We start from the raw sequence: 20,344 nt of genomic DNA on the forward strand, positions 1-20,344 counted from the left end.
AGGAATGGGAGATGAACTGTACTTCAAAGAGACAATTGCAGAATTGATAACTTGCCAAATCCATTTCATTGCATCATTACCTGCTTTCCTTTGCAAATAGACAAATAATCACTTTCCCCTTCTAGCCTTGTATTTGCCACTCCCTCACCCTTCTAATCTTTTAAACAGGCCGGAGTGTCATGTTGGATGTTCCAGGCAGTAAACAAAGGTCCTGTCCTAGGATCATATTAGGAAGGAAACTGGTTTTGAGACTCACCCTTTCCTTGGCTTATAGCAGGAGAAACTTTCCCAGTTTAGCTATGACAACTAGTATGTTAAGAGGGGAGATGGGAACAGGCAAAGGGAACAACTGGTTAAGCCCACCCTTTTCCTGTGAAGGGCTGCTTCCTTCCACTCTAGATTGCCAATGAAAGACTCTATCCCCACCAATGCTAGATAGATACCATGCCACTCAACCAATTCTTGCCTTTCTTCAAAGTATTAGTTGTACAACATTTGATTACTCATTTTCATTGATTCAAATGTGAACTGCTTAGAGATTTTGCTATATCAATCTTTATAGAAGCATTACTATTAAATAAACAAACATTTTATACCCCTTTTCCCAAACATGGTATCAAAACAAACAATATGGAAAACTAACAATTATACAATAAAAGCTCAATTTCTAATTGGAACAAGTCAAGCATAAGGTGGTCGGTTTCAGTTCCGGTTCACAAATATAAATCAGGATGTGGCAGTGGAAAAAGGGCTCCCATGGAAATGGCTGGCCCATCACAAAAAGGATATTTTTACATTAGAAAAAGAGTAGAGGAGGGCAACCAAAATTATCAGGAGGCTGAAGCACCTTTCCTATTAAGAAAGACTACACAATTTGGGACATTTTAGGGCTCATCTACACCAAGCAGGATATTCCGGTATGAAAGTGGTATATAAAAGGCAGGAGCCACATTACTATTTTATAGTGGTATTGAAGTGCACTGACAACTGTTGGGGCCCATTGACACAGACCATATACCGCTTTCATACCATTTTCACAGTGCTATATCCTTCTTGGTGTAGATGTGTCATGGGCCCCAACAGTTGTTAGTGCACTTCAGTACTACTATAAAGCAGTAGTGTAGATCCTGCAGTGCACTTCAATACTGCTATAAAGCAGTAGTGTGGCTCCTGCCTTTTATATACCACTTTCATAGTGGAATATCCTTCTTGGTGTAGATGAGCCCAGAGTCTAGTAAAATAGATTACTAAAGAGGTTTAGTAAATAGATTACTAAACATGATAGAAGGTTATAAAATTATGGATAGTGTTGAAACAGCAGAAGTTTTCCCTCAATCTCTTGTAATACTAGAAATACAGGAGCATCCAATGAAACCCTTTGGCAGACAATTCTGGACAGGTGAAAGGAAGCAATTTTTCACACAGCCCATAATTAATTTGTGGCACTTGCAAGCTATAAGTAGTGATGTGGGCTTTCTGGAAAATTTTGAATATCCCAATTAGGTTAATTTGCATAGGGTGATTTGCAGCACATTTTTTTTATGCCCCTGAGATTGAACTAATTTAGAAGTTTGCTTTAAGTGTGTTTAGTAAACAACAAAGCTTTAAAATGTTCCCCATGTTAATTTCTTGTCCTGATAAATCACACCTACTTAACCTGTAATATCTGAAAATTAAAGTAAATTAAATTAAGGTGATTTAAATGTTATATAATGCCAAAGGAAGTGAGGCAGGCGGCTACTAGGAGGAGGGCTTTCTCCGCTGTGGCACCCCGGTTGTGGAATGAGCTCCCCAGAGAGGTCCGCCTGGCGCCTACACTGTACTCTTTTCGTTGCCAGCTGAAGACCTTTTTATTCTCTCAGTATTTTAACACTTAATTTTAGCTTAAATTTAAATTTTACTGTTCTAATTCTGTATTTTAATCTTATATCAATTTTGCTGTGTGGTTTTATCCTGGTTGTGCTTTTTATACTGTATTTTGTATTTGTGTTTTTAACCCGCTGGTTGTTTTATTATGGTTTTAACTTTTGTGAGCCGCCCAGAGAGCTTCGGCTATTGGGCGGTATAGAAATGTAATAAATAAATAAATAAATAAATAAATAAATGTAATAAATAAATAATGCAGAAAATTGTACTGTAATACTTGTAAAAAAACCCAGACAATAGCATGTTCTTCCCTTACATTGTTTAAGATGAAGAAAACACACAGAAAGGTACTGGAAACTGTTGACACATTAATACATTTTTAGCAACCCAAAGAACTGTGCAGGTTATGCTGACAACCATTCACCTACAATTTTGAAACTGTTAAGCTTGCCTAATACCGTATTTCCAATTGGCATCTATTCATTGATACTAATGAACTTATGGAACAGAATTTTTTTTCATGGAAAAATAAAGCAATGGAAATTTTCCCATTGAAATGATGTGGGATTTTCCATCCCACATCACCAGCTACGAGATGTGGTCACAGCCACTAGCTTAAGTTACTTAAAAAGGAGGATTAGACAAATCCATGGATGAGTCTATCAATAGATGCTGGTCATGACTGCTCTAGATACAAAGACAGTATGCAGGATTCCCATAGACAACTGGCTGGCCACCCAGTAAAGCTCTTGTGTTCTTATGGAAAGGGTGTTTTTCTGCTTTTACACTTTCAACGGAACTCATAGGCAAGTGATAAATGAAACCCCAAACGAAGCATCAGAGGCACCTGATTCTTTCCAATTAATTAATTGATTAGATGTCCATGCTCACCAGTGTTCTTGATCCCAGACTGGAGCTTCTCAAAGATTCAAGTTCTTCTGTCATCTTAGAAGCCAAAGCCTGAAGATAGCCACGTGCATCTTTTTCATCACTCACCCTAGTGTGCAATCATAGAAGTCCTTTGCATAGCTTGATAATTGCAAACCTTCATACACATTCAACAACATGCTATTACAGGCCCCCAAAATGTTAAAACCATAAAATGTTGGACTTTCATGATGCCCCAGAATCATCTACTAACTTGGGTTTACATGTAATGTGAATTTATGGCTTAAACAACCCATGAACTGGCAGGGCTGTTCTGCACTGCATGCTTTGCTAAACACTTCCTGCCACTTCTGCATTGCATGCTTTGCTAAACAACCTAGGAACACCCCAAACCTGGCACTCTGGGTAGTTGAGGTTTAAACAACTCGGAGCATTAAGACAACAAACCATGGATTCAAACTCTGGGCTGTTTAACCTTCAACAACCCAGAATTGCTGGGTTCAGATGTCAAGACTGGGTTGTTTAGTAAAGTGGATTCAAAGCATAAGCGTCAAGAGCACATGAAGCGGCAGGCTCACTTGTTCATGTTCAGCCCCAACAACCCCATGGACTGTGCCAATGCATCTATTCATTTAAAACTGTTTCCCCAATTCTGCAGGCCTTTCCAGAATAATACGTTTTAAGCAGAATAAATACAATTATCACTAATTTCATTGTGTGGAATCCAGACATCAACTTTCAGCGTTATTTCATTTATAATCTGCTTTCCCCAGAGCAGCTTACATATGGATCACAGGCAGTCTTCCACTCAGGCAGCTTACAAAGGCAGATTTGCTAAGCTTCAACAGCAGAATTGCATCATGTGATTTCAGACAATTTTGACATTTCCCACATGTTAGTGGGGATATTTGCATTTTAGCAAGCAGTATAATTTGTTGCAAGGAAAAAGGGGAAGTTGAATTCCCATTTCTCTGTGCTTCCGGGGTGAAGAAGTCTTGTCTGGGGAGGAGCTTCACCTGCACTTTCTAGACCATAATAAGAACCTGGAAATGGCCTTAAGCAATTATAAGACAATCTGCAGGAGTCAAACTCAGCCAAGATCCAGATGTTTACCAGGCAGGGCCAGTGAAGGAGCCCAGGCAGAAACGTCTTCCCTGGATATTCTTCTTCACACACCCTTGGTTGTCAACCAACAGGAGTCGCTACTCCCATCAGACAAGATTGCTCCATCCTGGAACCACAGAAGAAAATGATTGCCCTCCTCAGTGTGATTATTAAGATTGTGTGTGAAATTGGGTTATAGGAGCATGATGAATTCCCTATTGAAATGGGTTGTGCCACCCCATTCCCCTTATGCCCGTGGGGAAAAAAACAACTTTGAAGATCTACACTGGCTCGTGGAATAGGTCTGGAACAGGAGTTTTCAGAAAGACCCTGGATGAACAGCCAATTTATAACCTTTTCCATTCATATTAAGTCATTTTTAACATATGACCTAGACATTCTCACTTGAGTGAAATCCACTGAAAGCTCCTGTAATGGTAATAAAACAAAAACAGCGGAGACAGTACACAATCAATCAATATTTGCGGCTGTGTGTGATTTGTGAAGTGTATCATCTGCAAGATGACATATTCCAGTTCTCCGGAAGACTTGCTTCTGCTAATAAGGCTCCAGAGTATTTTTCAAAGGATCTCTGAACAGCACATACCACTGAATAATTTCTGCAATCTGAGCTTCCCAGTGGGCAACAGATTCCTTCTTTGCTGCCAAGTCCTGAAGCTCATCCTCTAGCTGCCTGTTTTGTGACGTCAGTTTATCCACAAAGGAACAAAGCTGCAACGACAGAATTAGTAGTTTTCACAACTGTAATTTAATACAACTTCCAGGCCAATGTAACCAATGTGCAACCTCGCACCACTTGCAACATTTCAGGCCATTTTCCAAGAGGCTGAATTAAGGAGAGCCCTGCGGGTGACAAAGTGCATATACAAATAGGACTTTAGAAAAAGGATCACTAAACAATTTCAGTTTTGATCACTGAAGTTATTCACCCAGGTTTCTAGCTTCCATTTCAGACAGTTAGAATAATCTGGCCGTCCTTGAGTCTGATTTTGGGGTTGGGATAGTAGAAGGCTCTAAATCAATCTGAATGTGCATACAATGGCTGGTTCGCATGTAATGATTGCTCCTGTTTGCTTAACGTGATCTGCAAACTGGGAACTTTGGCTTGACTCTCCCCGCAACAAGCCAGAGTCCTAAGTAGTGATGCTGCTGAATTTCATAATTAGTCGGCTCATTGGTCAAAACTTGTGGGTTTGTAATGCTCACCTTTGTAGTGAACTTGGGTTGCTGCCTTACAAATTTATTAATTTCAGAATAAATTGAAAGCTTCAGAGCATGCACAGTCTGCGTCTAAATTACAGCATTTCTGCTCATGTGCTGAGTTTGTTAGATTAACATCCTTAACACCAGCCTAGATAAGAACATAAGAGAAGCCCATGCTGGATCAGACCAGGCTCCATCTAGTCCAGCGTTCTGTTCACACAGTGGCCAACCAGCTGCCTGCAGGAAACTCACAAGCAGGACACGAGTGCAACAGCACTCTCCCACCTGTGTTCCAAAGCAGCTGGTGTACATAGGCTTACTGCCTCTGCTACTGAAGGTAGGTCCTCCAGCAAGGGCATCTGCAGTGAACCTTCTGTTTTCACCACCATGGCTCTGGCTCCATGACGAGGACTTGGCAGGGCCATTAGTATTTCCTCCATAGTGAACTGATCAGCGGCAGCAAGTAAATATTACGTAGAAAGGCCACATGAAAACAATGAATCCAGATGGGGTATATAATGTGGTGACGCATTGCACGATTCCAAATTACAGCTCCCATGATACTGTGCAGGTGAAAAAACTCATATATACAGAATGAGTTCTCCAATTAAAGGAGAACTCTCCTCTGAGGTTACACGAATTAAATCATTACCTTCCAAAGAAACAGCAAACTCATTTGGGATAAGTTCGCCTAGGATCGTTGTTGGTTTATGCCTCCAGGGTGAGACAAGGCAAAGGTCTCAGTTCGCACATCATGGTAAACAAACCATGGACGGAAGGCCCATGGTTTATTCAGTTGCTTCCACTTGCAACAGAAACCCTGGCTTATCATTACATGAGAACCAGGCCTATATCTGATGAAAAAGTAACCCTACTTCAAATTACCTTTTCATTTTCACTTGTAATTTTCTTGTTATCTTCAAAGAGCATGGTTCTCTCACGCTCATATTTCTCTTTCAGAGTTCCCACTGCTTCCTCCATCTCACTGTGTCTATCAGTGAAATAAGATCACGTAAATGCCATTTCAGAGAAGTACCAACTATTGTTATCTTTTTAGAGAGTTGGGTGCATAACTTTTACTTAAGTTTTTGGATTCCACATATTAAAAAAAAGCAAGCAGTTGCACATCGAACTTACTTCTCTCGTTTTGCCTTATCCAATTTATCTTTTAACATCATGATCTCTTTCTGCAGTGCTAGCTGATGGCTTTCTAAATCGTGCACTTCCTTTTTTACATTTTTTACTTCTAAGACATGGGATGCTTCTCGCCTGACCAGCTCCTCCTCATAAAACAAGATTTTCTTCTCAAGCTCTGACTTCATCTTGGCCAACTCCTGCTGATGCTCCTGCATGGCCATTCCTGCAGCACGCCCCCCCTGCTTCACCTGTAAAAGGTAAGAAATGGACAGAAAAGAGTAACACCAGTCAGTGACCTCGTTCGCAGATCGTGGCGGTAAATTGTGGGTTATTATGAGGATGTGTACTACACGTGAGCTGCTTCCAGTTTTCATAAACAATCTATGAACGCCGCATTTGTAAGTTGCTATTGTAACATCCCAACCCAGATGCTCTGGGTTGTTTATGGGTTAACATATGATTTATTATTAGGTTAACTCTGGGTTGTTTAACCCATAAACAATTCACAGCATCTGGGTTCAGACGTCATGCTAACAACCTACCACTGGAGCATTCATAAGTTGTTTATGTAAATAGGGAGTGGCTCGCGTGTGGCACACATCCAGGCAAAACATGGGTTGATTAACCTGCAGTTTGTTGCCATGATGTGCAAACTGTCCCAGCAGGACAACATTAGAAACATATGACTTAACATCTTTTAACTACCTAGTACCAGAAGAGCTGATCATGGCCTATAAGCACAAACAAATTGCTTGGCTTTTGGGTAGCTGAAAGAATGCCGCCTTCCCTTTTTGTCCTATTGTAATCTCTCTGAGCGCCATGAACTGAGAGAAGACTCAGACATACAGAAACTATGTTTTATAGTCCAGTCACAACTGTACCACATTGGGCTGCAAGAGGGGAAACTGCATTCATAAAATCATAGAATCGTAGAATTGGAAGGGACCTATAAGGCCATCGAGTCCAACCCCCGCTTGTTGTTGTTGCTGTTGTCATATAATAATAATAATAATAATAATAATAATAATAATAATAATAATAATATATATATATATATATATATATATATATATATATATATTTGTATCCTGCCTTTTCCCCAATACTGGGCATTTGAAAGCTTCTGTCAGAAAGGAATATATACACTATTTGATCACCAAGGGAATCTACTCAGCAGTCTTGAAAGGAAATTATTTTTCCCAGCAATTTTCAAGAGCCCCAAAATGAACATATTCTGAAAGCCAATTTCCAGGTTTGTTTTTTTAAATGCTATATTTAATTCACATATTCTCACTTGTCTTGAGCTCTTGCGATTGTGAGAAGTAGTACAAATGATCAAGTCTAAAGGAGGAAGACAACATAAGTTCTGTGGCACTTAAGATAATGAATTCACTGTGGCAAAGATGTAGTTTTGAGGAAAAGCTGTATCACAGGAAATAGTAAATAAAATCTTGCCTGGGCTCTGTAAAAAGGTAATTCTGGGTTAGTGCACATGGACATGCTGCCACGTGGCTGATTTAAATCCCTCCCCTATGGCAGTGGTGCCCATGCAGCTTATCATGTGGTTTGGGGATTTCTCCTTGCTACTCCAAACTTCCCAAGAAAATCCCATAACCCATATAGTGAGCTGTAATACACAGGTGGCTAGCCCAGTGTGGAGGGATTTAAAACAGCCTACACATGGTGGAGGTAGAATATGCACCGACGTCAACAGCTGCTTCCTAAATCAAGATTTTAAGACTTGGAAGTTCCCACCCATCCTGAAAACATATTGCTGGACTGTCTTATCCATGCAATTGATTACAAATGTAACACATCTGCTGCAGAACCAATTCTGGAGTCTTTCAGTACAATGTTGTATATGCTGAGCTGGCTACAGTCGTGTGAAAAAGAAAGTGCACCCTCTTGGAATTGTATGATTTTACATATCAGGACATAATAACAATCATCTGTTCCTTAGCAGGTCTAAAAATTAGGTAAAGACAACCTCAGATGAACAATAACACATATTACACCGTGTCATGATTTATTTAACAGAAATAAAGCCAAAATGGAGAAGCCATGTGTGAAAAAGTAAGTACGCCTTATGATTCAATAGCTTGTAGAACCACCTTTAGCAGCAATAACTTGAAGTAATCGTTTTCTGTATGACTTTATCAGTCTCTCACATCGTTGTGGAGGAATTTTGGCCCACTCTTCTTTACAACGTTGCTTCAGTTCATTGAGGTTTGAGGGCATTTGTTTATGCACAGCTCTCTTAAGGTCCCACCACAGCATTTCAATCGGGTTGAGGTCTGGACTTTGACTGGGCCATTGCAACACCTTGATTCTTTTCTTTTTCAGCCATTCTGTTGTAGATTTTCTGGTGTGCTTGGGATCATTGTCCTGTTGCATGACCCAATTTCGGCCAAGCTTTAGCTGTCGGACAGATGGCCTCACATTTGACTCTAGAATACTTTGGTATACAGAGGTGTTTATGGTCGACTCAATGACTGCAAGGTTCCCAGGTCCTGTGGCTGCAAAACAAGCCCAAATCATCACCCCTCCACCACCGTGCTTGACAGTTGGTATGGGGTGTTTGTGCTGATATACTGTGTTTGGTTTTCACCAAACGTGGCGCTGTGCATTATGGCCAAACTTCTCCACTTTGGTCTCGTCTGTCCAAAGGACATCGTTCCAGAAGTCTTGTGGTTTGTTCAGATGCAACTTTGCAAACCTAAGCCGTGTTGCCACGTTCTTTTTAGAGAGAAGAGGCTTTCTCCTGGCAACCCTTCCAAACAAACCATACTTGTTCAGTCTTTTTCGAATTGTATTGTCATGAACTTTAACATTTAACATGCTCACTGAGGCCTGTAGAGTCTGAGATGTAACTCTTGGTTTTTTTGTAATTTCTCTGATCATTGCACGGTCTGATTTTGGGGTGATTTTGCTGGGACGTCCTTTCCTGGGAAGATTGGCAACTGTCTTGAATGTTTTCTACTTTTGAATAATCTTTCTCACTGTAGAATGAAGGACTTTAAATTGTTTGGAAATGGCCTTATAACCCTTCCCAGATTGATGGGCAGCAGCAATTGCTTCTCTAAGATCATTGCTGATGTCTTTCCTCCTTGGCATTGTGTTAACACACACCTGAATGCTCCAGACCAGCAAACTGAAAAAAATTCAACTTTTATAGAGGTGGTCATACTTGCTGATGATCATTAATCACGGGCATTTGATTAGCAGCACCTGTCTGCTACTTAGCATCTTAATTCCTATGGAAACAGTAAGGGCGTACTTACTTTTTCACATATGGCTTCTCCATTTTGGCTTTATTTCTGTTAAATAAATCATGACACGGTGTAATATGTCATGTGTTGTTGTTCATCTGAGGTTGTATTTACCTAATTTTTAGACCTGCTAAGGAACAGATGATTGTTATTATGTCCTGATATGTAAAATCATACAATTCCAAAAGGGTGTACTTTCTTTTTCACACGACTGTATGTACATTGAGCATCCTGACAAGCTGTTTTGAGGAAATGGATGGCATCCATGGTAACATGGGATATACTGGAGACCTGGATTTCTAGCTTTTGTAAAGTAAAACTTTTCTTACATGGTTTAAGTGTTTTATTAAAATACTCTCACCTTTAATGTTTCCAGTTCATTTTCCAGCTGCTTAGAGAAAATCTCACTGTGATCTCGAAGCTTGCGCTCTTTCGATGCTTCTGCTACTGCATCTTCAAGTTGAGCTTCTAGCTATAAAAAGAAAAAATAAATCTGGCCATTTAACAGCTACAGCTTAGCCATTATTATTTTTTCCCCTAAAGTATCTACACGAACTAGGTGTTGTACAAGATCAAAGGTGTGTGTGTGTGTGTCTATGAGTAAGTATGTGACAATACTAAGCACAATGTTACCCATCTCAATAGGATCAGGCTGGATGAACAGACAGACACAAACCTCTCCTCACTGATAAAATGTTGTGATCACAAAATGTAAATGTTAGCTTCAAAACAGGAATACTAAGTGCCAAGACCCATTACTCAAACAAAACATTGGATGCTTGCTACTGTTACAAAGCCGAAGACTTTGTAACAGTCTAAGTGCTGGCACAGCAGTATCTTTTTGCCAGCAGTCACAGGATTCTGTCGCCAGTTTTAATAGGGCGACCTAGAAGCCATTATAATGTAAATAGGCAATTTAAAAATGTTTTTTGAAAGGCCAATATTCTGAACAAATGACTAAAATAGTTCACAACAGCAACTGATAGATCAAGAGCAATTAGGTCACTTCAATGGGCAAATATGGCTCATATACTTTTAACTTCATTAGAACAAAGATACTTCAACAAGCACTTTCAATTCTTTCAACATCTGCTATCAAAAGGAAAATGGAGACGAAAGAAGTAGTTGCACAGGGAAAGGGGAGTGGAGAATAAAAGCAGACCCACAATATCAGGAATCTCATTAGTCTCTATCCAAATAAATTCTGGACCTCTAAAAAATAATAATGCTTCTGTATGGATCATCTTGCTTTCCCAGTGACTTAACCATCTCACTGAGGTGTAGACAAGAATATTTTTGTAGCCAACTGATGTACCAACTAAAAGTGAGTTATTTTTAAAAAGTAAATACAGGATTTAAGGCCAACAAGATGGGAGCTGGTACCAAGGAAACATCAGTATAAGAAAAAAAAAAGGACAGTAACAATTCTGACAGACCAGAGCTGGTGCTTTTGATTCTCTCTTCCTTGCTTTCTCCTCTTTAGAGACAAAGAGGGGTGGGGGCAGGCATGAAAATGGAAAGGCCGTCAAGGGCCAAACCATGGTCCAGAAATTGCCACGGTGATCGCAGAAATTACAGTGGAGTCTATCCATGAAGCAGCTCGCTCACACATTACATCTCTCCACACAACCTGAGGGCAGAAGCAGGTTGGAAGGACTGCACAAAAATAAAACAGCTGCTTCCATGTGTGAACCAAGCCACAGTAACTAGTTCAAGCATCAATAGCAGCTGAGGGCTATTATTCACAAGTACCCTGCCGAGCTACCTCTTTTCTCGCTTTCTCGGATTTACGAATTTCCTGTCTCATGGAGTCAATTTTCTGCATGATCACTTCCACTTCTTCCTCTTTGTCACGGAGCTGTCGAGAGAGTTTCTGCTTGTGGGAGCGCAAGTCTGCCATCCTCTCGTTCAGCTCCGAGAACTCCTGCATTGCTAGCTTTCTTTGTTGATGGGCATCCTTGAGTTCCTTGGACTGGGCCTTTAATCTTTCAGATGCTTCAATGAGTTGCTGGTGAAAGGAAAGGCCAAACACGTTTTTTTAGAGATACACACTGAGCATGAAGTTAAATCTTATTTAACACCAAACAGCAGTTTACAGACACATTGTAGTCATATCCTGGCATTGTAGTCATATCTGCCTCTGCACATCCACACCTTCAACGTAATGATGAACATTTTGACAGGGCATAAATAGTAGAACTGACGCATCACCACCTTGATATCCAGATATACTGCGTACTTATCTTCTTCTCTGTATGCGGATCTGACTTCTCATTTCTTTCTTTCATCCGTTCCCGCTTTTCGTCTTTTGTCTCTCATCTCTCTAAAGCCACTGTTCCAAACATCAGCCTATTACTTCTTTCCTGCTTCCTCATCTCTCCCTCATTCTTACGCTTCCTTTCCTCCCCTCGCCCCGATTTCCATTCTTTCCTCCCCCCCAACTTTCCTTTCTCTTCTTGACGCAATGGCATACACCCTTCTTAAAACAATTAACGACCGGGAAAGATTCCCCCGTGTGCTGCTGCTGGTTTGCACTGTCCACCTGCACTTGCTGGAGATCCAATCCAATCCCAGGAACAAAAGGTGGCCATAAGCTGCTGGCAAATAATTTCTGGCAGCCTGACAATTACTCCCATGAGCCAAGGGACAAGAAAAGGTTAAACCCCACAGGGAGCAAGAGCTGATTACTGCCAGTGATTACCTTCTCTCTAGAGATTACACCGGGAACTTGAGCTGCCCTTTAACAATTCCCTCCTGCCACACAAGGAAAAGAACTGGGAATAGTCTGGGGGTAGCTGCACATGCAGCCCTACTCCACCAGCCATTTTTGTCCTGCCCCTAGGCTCTGCAGCGGGGCAGGCAGGAATGCTGCTCTCTTTTCCGAGGCCCAATTTTAAAGGAATCAGAGGTGGATAATGTTTCTCTGTGTTAGAATTATTTATCTAATACAGATTTTGCCTATCTGGAAAGGGAAGTATTCATGTAAAAATCTGCATGCAGGATGCACATTCCACAGAATCCTCAATCCAAATCCTCACCTCCAAAACTGACAATTATGGGGGAAGAAAACAGTGAGAGAAGTAGTAGAAGCTGCGTGAACATGAATGCTGCGTTGCTTGTGTGTAGTTAGCAACGGTGTACTATTGGAGCTTGCACAATGTACCTCAAGTGACAAACATTTTTTTTATTAACTGCATTTCTATACCGCCCAATAGCCAAAATTAGCAGCTTCCCATTAGGAGGAAGAGCCAGAGGAGTGGTACAGGCCAATAGCTTGAGAACTATTGAACTACTGTGGTGCGGTAGATGAAGGCATGCTGGATTTCAACCACAAGGACCTCAGTTCTGGTTGCTTTCTATTCTGCCATGGATACCTCCCTAATTCTCAGGCAAGGAGGGCCAGGATCTCTTCTCCATTATCCCAGAGTGCAGGACACGGAATAATGGGCTCAAGTTACAGGAAGCCAGATTCCGGCTGCATGTCAGGAAAAAGTTTCCTGACTGTTAGAGCAGTACGACAATGGAACCAATGACCCAGAGAGGTCGTGGTCTCTCCCACACTAGAGGCATTCAAGAGGCAGCTGGACAACCATCTGTCAGGTATGCTTTAAGGTGGATTCCTGCATTGAGCAGGGGGTTGGACTCGATGGCCTTGTAGGCCCCTTCCAACTCTACTATTCTATGAACCTACCTCAGAGTTTTTATAACATGAGATAATCCCACACATGCTGCCCTGAGTTCCACGGAGGATTGGGATGCATCCAAAAATGTCATTCCACGGGCAGAACTGCTTTTGTTAGTAGACCTGTTTGTGCGGCAATCCAACCCCTCCACCCCACCCCATGCTCTCACAATTTGCTCCAGGAGCTCTGTAGTATCCGTTCCCATGCTGTTTTATATGGCAAGTCCTGCCATCTGTGTTTTAAAGCTAGACAACCCACACTTTGCTGTAGTGAAGCATTTTCTTTATTTAATACCTTATGAAGGTCCTCCTTCTCTTGCCTTAGTATCCTGCATTGCTTTTCAAGGCCTTTTAACTTGTGAGTGGAATCTTCATGCTCCTGTCGCAATGTTACTGCATCTTCAAGTTGCCGTTCTAGCCTATTCGAATCTATAAAGTTAAAAAAAGGAGGAAGACTCTTTGATAGGGTTTTCAGAGATCGCATAGAAATTTAACATTCCTTTCTCTGTTACAGAAAGGAATTTCAGCTGGACAGTCCAGAGTGAATTCAATCATCCTTTCCTCTTACACCAACACACATTATGTGGAAGTCCCATTATTACAGATTGGTTTAAACTGTGGCTAAAACCCCCCAACAACCACCAAATTCTGCCTCTGTGTAACTCAGATTCCAGTACCAAAGAAATGTGGATTCTGAAAGCAGAACAAATTATGTAACGTAAGCATTTTCACCAGATGCTTGTTTCACAACATTGATTTTGCTTCCAAAATCCATGTTTTCAAAGGCTGGAATCCAAAAAGCGATTTTAAGGTATGTCCACTAGGATTGTTTTTATGGTTTGTCTTTTTACAGCAGACCCTAGCATACCATCAAACTGCTTTTGACCCTCCCCTTAAGAAAGCAATTTGTGATATAGTTTAGTAGACTGCTGTTTAAGAGACAGAAGTCCAAAGCAACTTTATGCATGTAGAACTAATTGTGCAGTACTTTGGATTCCCACTGAAGAACCTGGTATGTTTTTGGCAAGGAAAAGGAAGGACAGACGTTAGGATTAGGGCCAGAAGAGATGTACAGGCCAAATAAAGGAACAGAGGCCACAGGAAGTAGCAAGAACCTAAGCTAGGCAGTGTAGCCCCAATCTCCTGTCAACAGAGATTTCACCAAACATTGCTTATTTTCAAACTACCATGGAAGGGATAAAAACTTTTAAAGGAAAAAATATTAGAGAGAGAAAACTGACAGCATACAACATCTTGTACTACAGTTTCTGGCAGAATTTATTTTATCCAGTATAAGAGGGAGGACGGCTCTGGCATAAGCAGAACCTCTCTGGATTGCCCCCTCTGGAAAATACGTATTTCCCAATTTCCCAATGTTGCCTAGATTAAGCATATATAAGCGGGCTACATCATTTTACTTTGGATCCAATATGTGTTCTAGATATTGAATAAATTAAGCTAAAGGGAAAATTGTTATTCTGCAGGCAAGTTATTAAAATAAAAATTGTCCATTTATACTTCATCTGCAGGTAGTTATAAATTCAGATCATTGCTGATCTTCCAAATTTGGGGAAACAACCTGATGTACAAAAATTCACAACGGTGGCCGTTTCAACACAACTGCATACAAATGAGCAAGAAAATGTTGGTCCCCACGCCAAGGTTAGGGGTATTTGAGAGGAACAAAAATTCCTACACAGTCAACTGCCTCTTCAAAAAAGAGAGAAATAAGATTAGAAGTCACATAAGTGCTCGCTTGTTAGCAAGAGCCACTCTGTTAGTTTCTCAATACAGCTTATCTGAAAGCAGTTACTTCATGCAGGAGATTCAGTGTAGCCAATAGCCACACCAAGGACAGGTTTCTGTTGCTGTGCCTATCCCTGCCCTGCACCCCACACACTTTGGAACCAGCACAGTATAAATTGAAAACGATTTTCTGAGAGACTTCGTGTTATGGCTCAGAAGGTCCCTTATACAAATCCCATTTCTCCTCGCTTGGTGGGGTCTGAGATAAGCCACTATACCTCTCAACCTCCCATTTAAATAATATTGCTGGACATGCATTGGAGATCATAGAATCATGGAATTGTGGAGTTTGAAGTGACCACAAGGATCATCTCGTCCAACCCCCTGCAATGTGCAGGAAAACCAATTAAACCGTCCACGAGAAATGGCTGCCCAGCCTCTTCTTAAAAACCTCCAGAGATGGAGAACTCACAACCTCCGTAGGTAGACTGTTCCACTGTTGTATAGCCCTTATAATCAGAACCTAGGTAGATGTAAGTTATAACCATTACTTCAGGTTCTAATTCTTCCCTGGGACACCCTTTTATGTACCTGAACACTGCTAATATGACTCCCCTGAGTCTTTTCTCCAGACTGAACATCCCAAGTTCTTTCAGCCTGTCCTCATAGGGCTGAATTTTTGTGATCCGCCCAGAGAGCTTCGGCTATTGGGCGGTATAAAAATGTAATAAATAAATACCACACTGCTGACTCATGTTCAGGTTGCTGTCGATGACCACACCCAAATCCTTCTCCAATGTAGTGCTTCCAAGCCACGAATCCCCCATCTTGTATGTGTATGCTTACCCTACCCTGTACCTGTTTGCATTCTCTTCCCCTCCTTATTGTTTTACTATGATTTTATTAGATTGTAAGCCTATGCGGCAGGGTCTTGCTATTTACTGTTTTACTCTGTACAGCACCATGTACATTGATGGTGCTATATAAATAAATAAATAAATAAATAATAATAATAATAATAATAATAATAATTTTTCCTCCCTAAGTGTAATACCTTGCATTTCTCCCTGTTAAAGGACATCTTGTTCCTCTCAGCCCAATCTTCCAACCTGTCCAAATCAGATTGCAGTCTCATCATGGGCGTTGGCCAGACCTCCCAGTTTTGTGTCATCCACAAATTTGATAAGAAGCCCATCAATGACATCATCCAGGTCATTAATAAAAATGTTGAATAATACTGGACTCAAGACAGAAAGCTGTGGTACCCCACTGGTTATTGCTCTCCAACTCGATGCAGAACCATTAAGACTGACTCTCTCAGTTGTGGACCTTCCTTATTGTAATAATAATAATGTTGTTGTTGTTGTTATTATTATTATTATTATTATTATTATTATTATTATTTATTTATTTATATAGCACCATTAATGTACATGGTGCTGTACAGAGTAAAACAATAAATAGCAAGACCCTTCCGCATAGGCTTACATTCTAATAAAATCATATATAATAATAATGCTAATTATTATTATAGAGAAATAAAGATAGAATGGTAAAATTCTGGCATGAATTAATAATGTTTTGGGACCTTCAAAAATATTGCTGCTGAAATGCCAAGTTCTCACTGCTTAGCTTCCAAATTCTACTGCTGCTGCTTGCTGCTCTCTAGGAAGATGAAGTATGTAGGCAGAACAAAGATTTTAAGGCACAGCAATATCTAGGGCAGTTTTCCCTGTTACCTTCCAGATATTTTGGTCTGCAACTCCCATCAGCCCTAGGTAGCATGGCCAATGGTCAGGAATGCTGGGAGCTGTAGTACAAAACACATGGAGGACACCAGGTTGGGGAAGGCTGATCTGGGACATATTGCACCATACGCAGAGGGAGTATGGTGTAGGACCTCTGGTGCAAACAATGCTCTTGTTTGCTGTCACACAAAGGGAAGTAACTGGCCAGCGCCACGTGCCTCCAATTCTCTCCTCTTCCACCAGATGAATTCAATGGCTTGATGTGGCTGACTATTCTTAGCTTCAGCAACAAAACCACGGATGAGCTGTGTGGCTCGACTAAACTGCAGAGCAAACGGATACCCAACTTTTCTACCATCTTTAAAATATGTCCCAATTGTAGCATGCTGAAAACATTACATAATCTAACATCATTTTAATGTGTCAATATATTATGTGACTTTTGCTCAATTTATATCCCTCTCCAGTTGGCACCTGGCACAGGTTCTCCTAATGCCCCAACCTGGTTAACTACTAGGGGTGTGCACGGACCCCCCGCTCCGCTTCACTTGCAGATCCGCCATTTTTCGGATCGGGCCGCTCCGCCCCGCCCCCGCTCTGCCCACTTCCGCTCCGCTCCGCCCGGAGCTCCGGATCCGGAGCTCCGTTTCCCCCCCCCATAGGCTTGCATTGAAAGCTAAAAAATTATACAACTTTTTTTCTGTTCAAGTTAGAAACCTCATGTTTGGCACCATGACACCTCATGGGGATATACACATGCACGCCAAGTTTCAAAGCAATCCCATCATCCCCTGATTTTTGGCGAATTTTTGAAAATCGGGCACCCCACACACAACATCCCTGCGAGGTGTGTTAAAAAACACGGGGAAAAGCCCGTTCAGATGAAGAAAGAGAAGTTTCCCAGAATCCCAAGTTACCTGTTTTGCCTATGCCCTCCTCCAACTTTGGGATCATCATGACCGGGAGCTGACTCTGCCCCTCAGCCCTTTGAAAAAGGTATTTTTCCCGCCGATTTTTTAAAAACTTCTAGCCCGCGACCCGTACGATGCAGAAAGTTGAGAGTGGTCTCAAAATGACCCCCATCCACGACTCTCTGTGCACAAGAATTTTCAGAATGATAGCTTAAACCCCCCCCCCCAGTTATCCCCGATTCTTTCCCTCAATGCAATCCTATGGGCGAAAAGCCGAAAACGCAGTTTGAGCCGCGCGGTTGACCCGATTTTCACAAAAATATAGCCCGCGACCCGTACGATGCAGAAAGTTGAGAGTGGTCTCAAAATGACCCCCATCCACGACTCTCTGTGCACAAGAATTTTCAGAATGATAGCTTAAACCCCCCCCCCCCCAGTTATCCCCGATTCTTTCCCTCAATGCAATCCTATGGGCGAAAAGCCGGAAACGCAGTTTGAGCCGTGCGGTTGACCCGATTTTCACAAAAATATAGCCCGCGACCCGTACGATGCAGAGAGGTGAGAGTGGTCTCAAAATGACCCCCATCCACGACTCTCTGTGCACAAGAATTTTCAGAATGATAGCTTAAACCCCCCCCCAGTTATCCCCGATTCTTTCCCTCAATGCAATCCTATGGGCGAAAAGCCGGAAACGCAGTTTGAGCCGCGCGGTTGACCCGATTTTCACAAAAATATAGCCCGCGACCCGTACGATGCAGAGAGGTGAGAGTGGTCTCAAAATGACCCCCATCCACGACTCTCTGTGCACAAGAATTTTCAGAATGATAGCTTAAACCCCCCCCCCAGTTATCCCCGATTCTTTCCCTCAATGCAATCCTATGGGCGAAAAGCCGGAAACGCAGTTTGAGCCGCGCGGTTGACCCGATTTTCACAAAAATATAGCCCGTGACCCGTACGATGCAGAGAGGTGAGAGTGGTCTCAAAATGACCCCCATCCACGACTCTCTGTGCACAAGAATTTTCAGAATGATAGCTTCAAAAACAACGTAGTTATGCGCGATTATTTGCCGCAATGCAATCCTATGGCGAAATGTTTTCAAGATGGCGACCGGAGCGCTCCGCCTGAACTCGGAGCTCCGAAAAATGGCCGCTTCTCTTCGCCTTGCTTCTAGGGGGTCCGCGGTCCGCTCCTACTCCGCCTCTGGGTAAGGCGGAGCAGGCCAATCCGCTACTGCTTCTACGCTCCTAATCGGAGCGGAGCACATCCCTATTAACTACCAAGGAGAATTCAGAAACAAGAGATTCCATGTCTCTAACTAGGAACTTGAGATGGGCACTGTTGGGTGTCTAATTAACAGGGCTGCAAAAGGGAGCCACCAGTTGTGAAGGTGCAATTTATGAGGTGTTTACTAATACTTTAACCTAAAATTGAGGGTTGTCAGGATAATGAATGGATATAGGCCAACATAAAACATATGACTTCTCACATTCCTTCCTATCTTATGTAGGTATCACAAGAAAGTGAAATGTGGTACAGTTTAATTTTTTCTTAATTAATGACACTTGCACCAAGAACCATAGATAAAGTCTGCCTCTCCCTGAAGGAGGAAAAACACACACACCCAAGATTAGGAGAAGAGGATATCCTGGGGGGTGTTATGGAAAGTACAGAAATTAAAAGAATTGTTTTACTGAACTGGCAAAAGTTGCATGCATTCTTGAATTTCGGTGAGACTAATTCACTATCAAGCTGAAGAGGCTTTAGGAGACAAATAAGCTTTTGTTCAAAAGTCTAAACGTTACTTAATATTTCACCTGCCATAACTCTCCAATACTGTATTAGAATGTAATTTCTCATATGTTTACAGAGAAGGGCCCTGCTGAATCAGACCAAGGGTCCGTCTAGTCCAGCATTCTGTTCACACAGTGGCTGATCAGCTCCCACCGGAAACCCACAAGCAGGACGTAAGTGCAACAGCACCCTCCCGGCCCGGCTTTCCAGCAACTGGTGTAAATAGGCATGGGTTGCCTTGGTACCTATACAGAATGTGCAGCTTTGGTACCCATACAAAAGCTCTAGCAGTGAAATGCTACAACAATTACACCTTTACCACTGGAATTATTCTATACGTCTTCCAGGACTAGAGAGAAGCCTATTAAAATATCCCAGAGACATACCTGCTATTTTATTTTTCAAGCGCTCGATTTCTTCATTTAACTTTTTTATTTCTTTATCCCGGTTTGTGTTCGCTGTTATGCGAGAAGAACCATGAAGAGACTGAACAGCCTGGGTGGATTCTTAAAATGAACGAAAAACACAATATTTAGCCAAAATTTAGCCAACATATTCTGTTGCTCCATCATATGCAACATCAAAGGGAAGTAAGAGAGAGCACACCTTGCAACTTCCTGCTCAGTTCCAGCTTTTCTTGCTCCAGTCTTCGTATTCTCCTTTCGTATGCCTCTATTTGCAAGCTGTTTTCCAAATCACGCTGAACATCCTCATCTTTAGTTATACTGCTGGATTGCAGTGTACTCTTTAGTGTGCCTCTATCAGAAAAACAGCTGGAACCCAAAAACATCAGAATACACATCTTAATCAATGCGTTCAATCCGAAGCAGCAGTTTCTTCTGGGAAATTCAATTAGGAGGTTGTGAATAGCTGCTAAAATTATATAATAGAGATTCTGACCTATTACTGCTCCGGTACTGGCTGGGCTGGCAGGCAAGTAAAAAGGCAGCAACGAACAGCAACCTGCTTTCTCTCAC

At 41.7% G+C, this 20,344-nt stretch overlaps 1 protein-coding gene across 4 annotated transcripts in view; it reads right to left on the minus strand.

The window, feature by feature from the left end:
• The window catches only part of CDC42BPB (CDC42 binding protein kinase beta), a 127,518-nt gene that overhangs the window by 45,081 nt on the left and 62,093 nt on the right, over positions 1-20,344 (minus strand). For all 4 annotated transcript variants that reach the window (XM_063118079.1, XM_063118078.1, XM_063118080.1 and 1 more), the window contains exons 10-18: positions 19,974-20,140; positions 19,754-19,873; positions 13,466-13,599; positions 11,254-11,496; positions 9,850-9,960; positions 6,220-6,467; positions 5,968-6,073; positions 4,466-4,590; positions 2,758-2,863 (exon numbers count right to left, since the gene is read on the minus strand). In XM_063118079.1, coding sequence (XP_062974149.1) covers positions 2,758-2,863; positions 4,466-4,590; positions 5,968-6,073; positions 6,220-6,467; positions 9,850-9,960; positions 11,254-11,496; positions 13,466-13,599; positions 19,754-19,873; positions 19,974-20,140 — 1,360 coding nt within the window. The remainder of the gene's footprint in view (positions 1-2,757; positions 2,864-4,465; positions 4,591-5,967; positions 6,074-6,219; positions 6,468-9,849; positions 9,961-11,253; positions 11,497-13,465; positions 13,600-19,753; positions 19,874-19,973; positions 20,141-20,344) is intronic.

This window comes from Elgaria multicarinata, chromosome 2 (genome assembly GCF_023053635.1).
Source record: "Elgaria multicarinata webbii isolate HBS135686 ecotype San Diego chromosome 2, rElgMul1.1.pri, whole genome shotgun sequence".
Classification (NCBI taxonomy): Eukaryota; Metazoa; Chordata; class Lepidosauria; order Squamata; family Anguidae; genus Elgaria; species Elgaria multicarinata.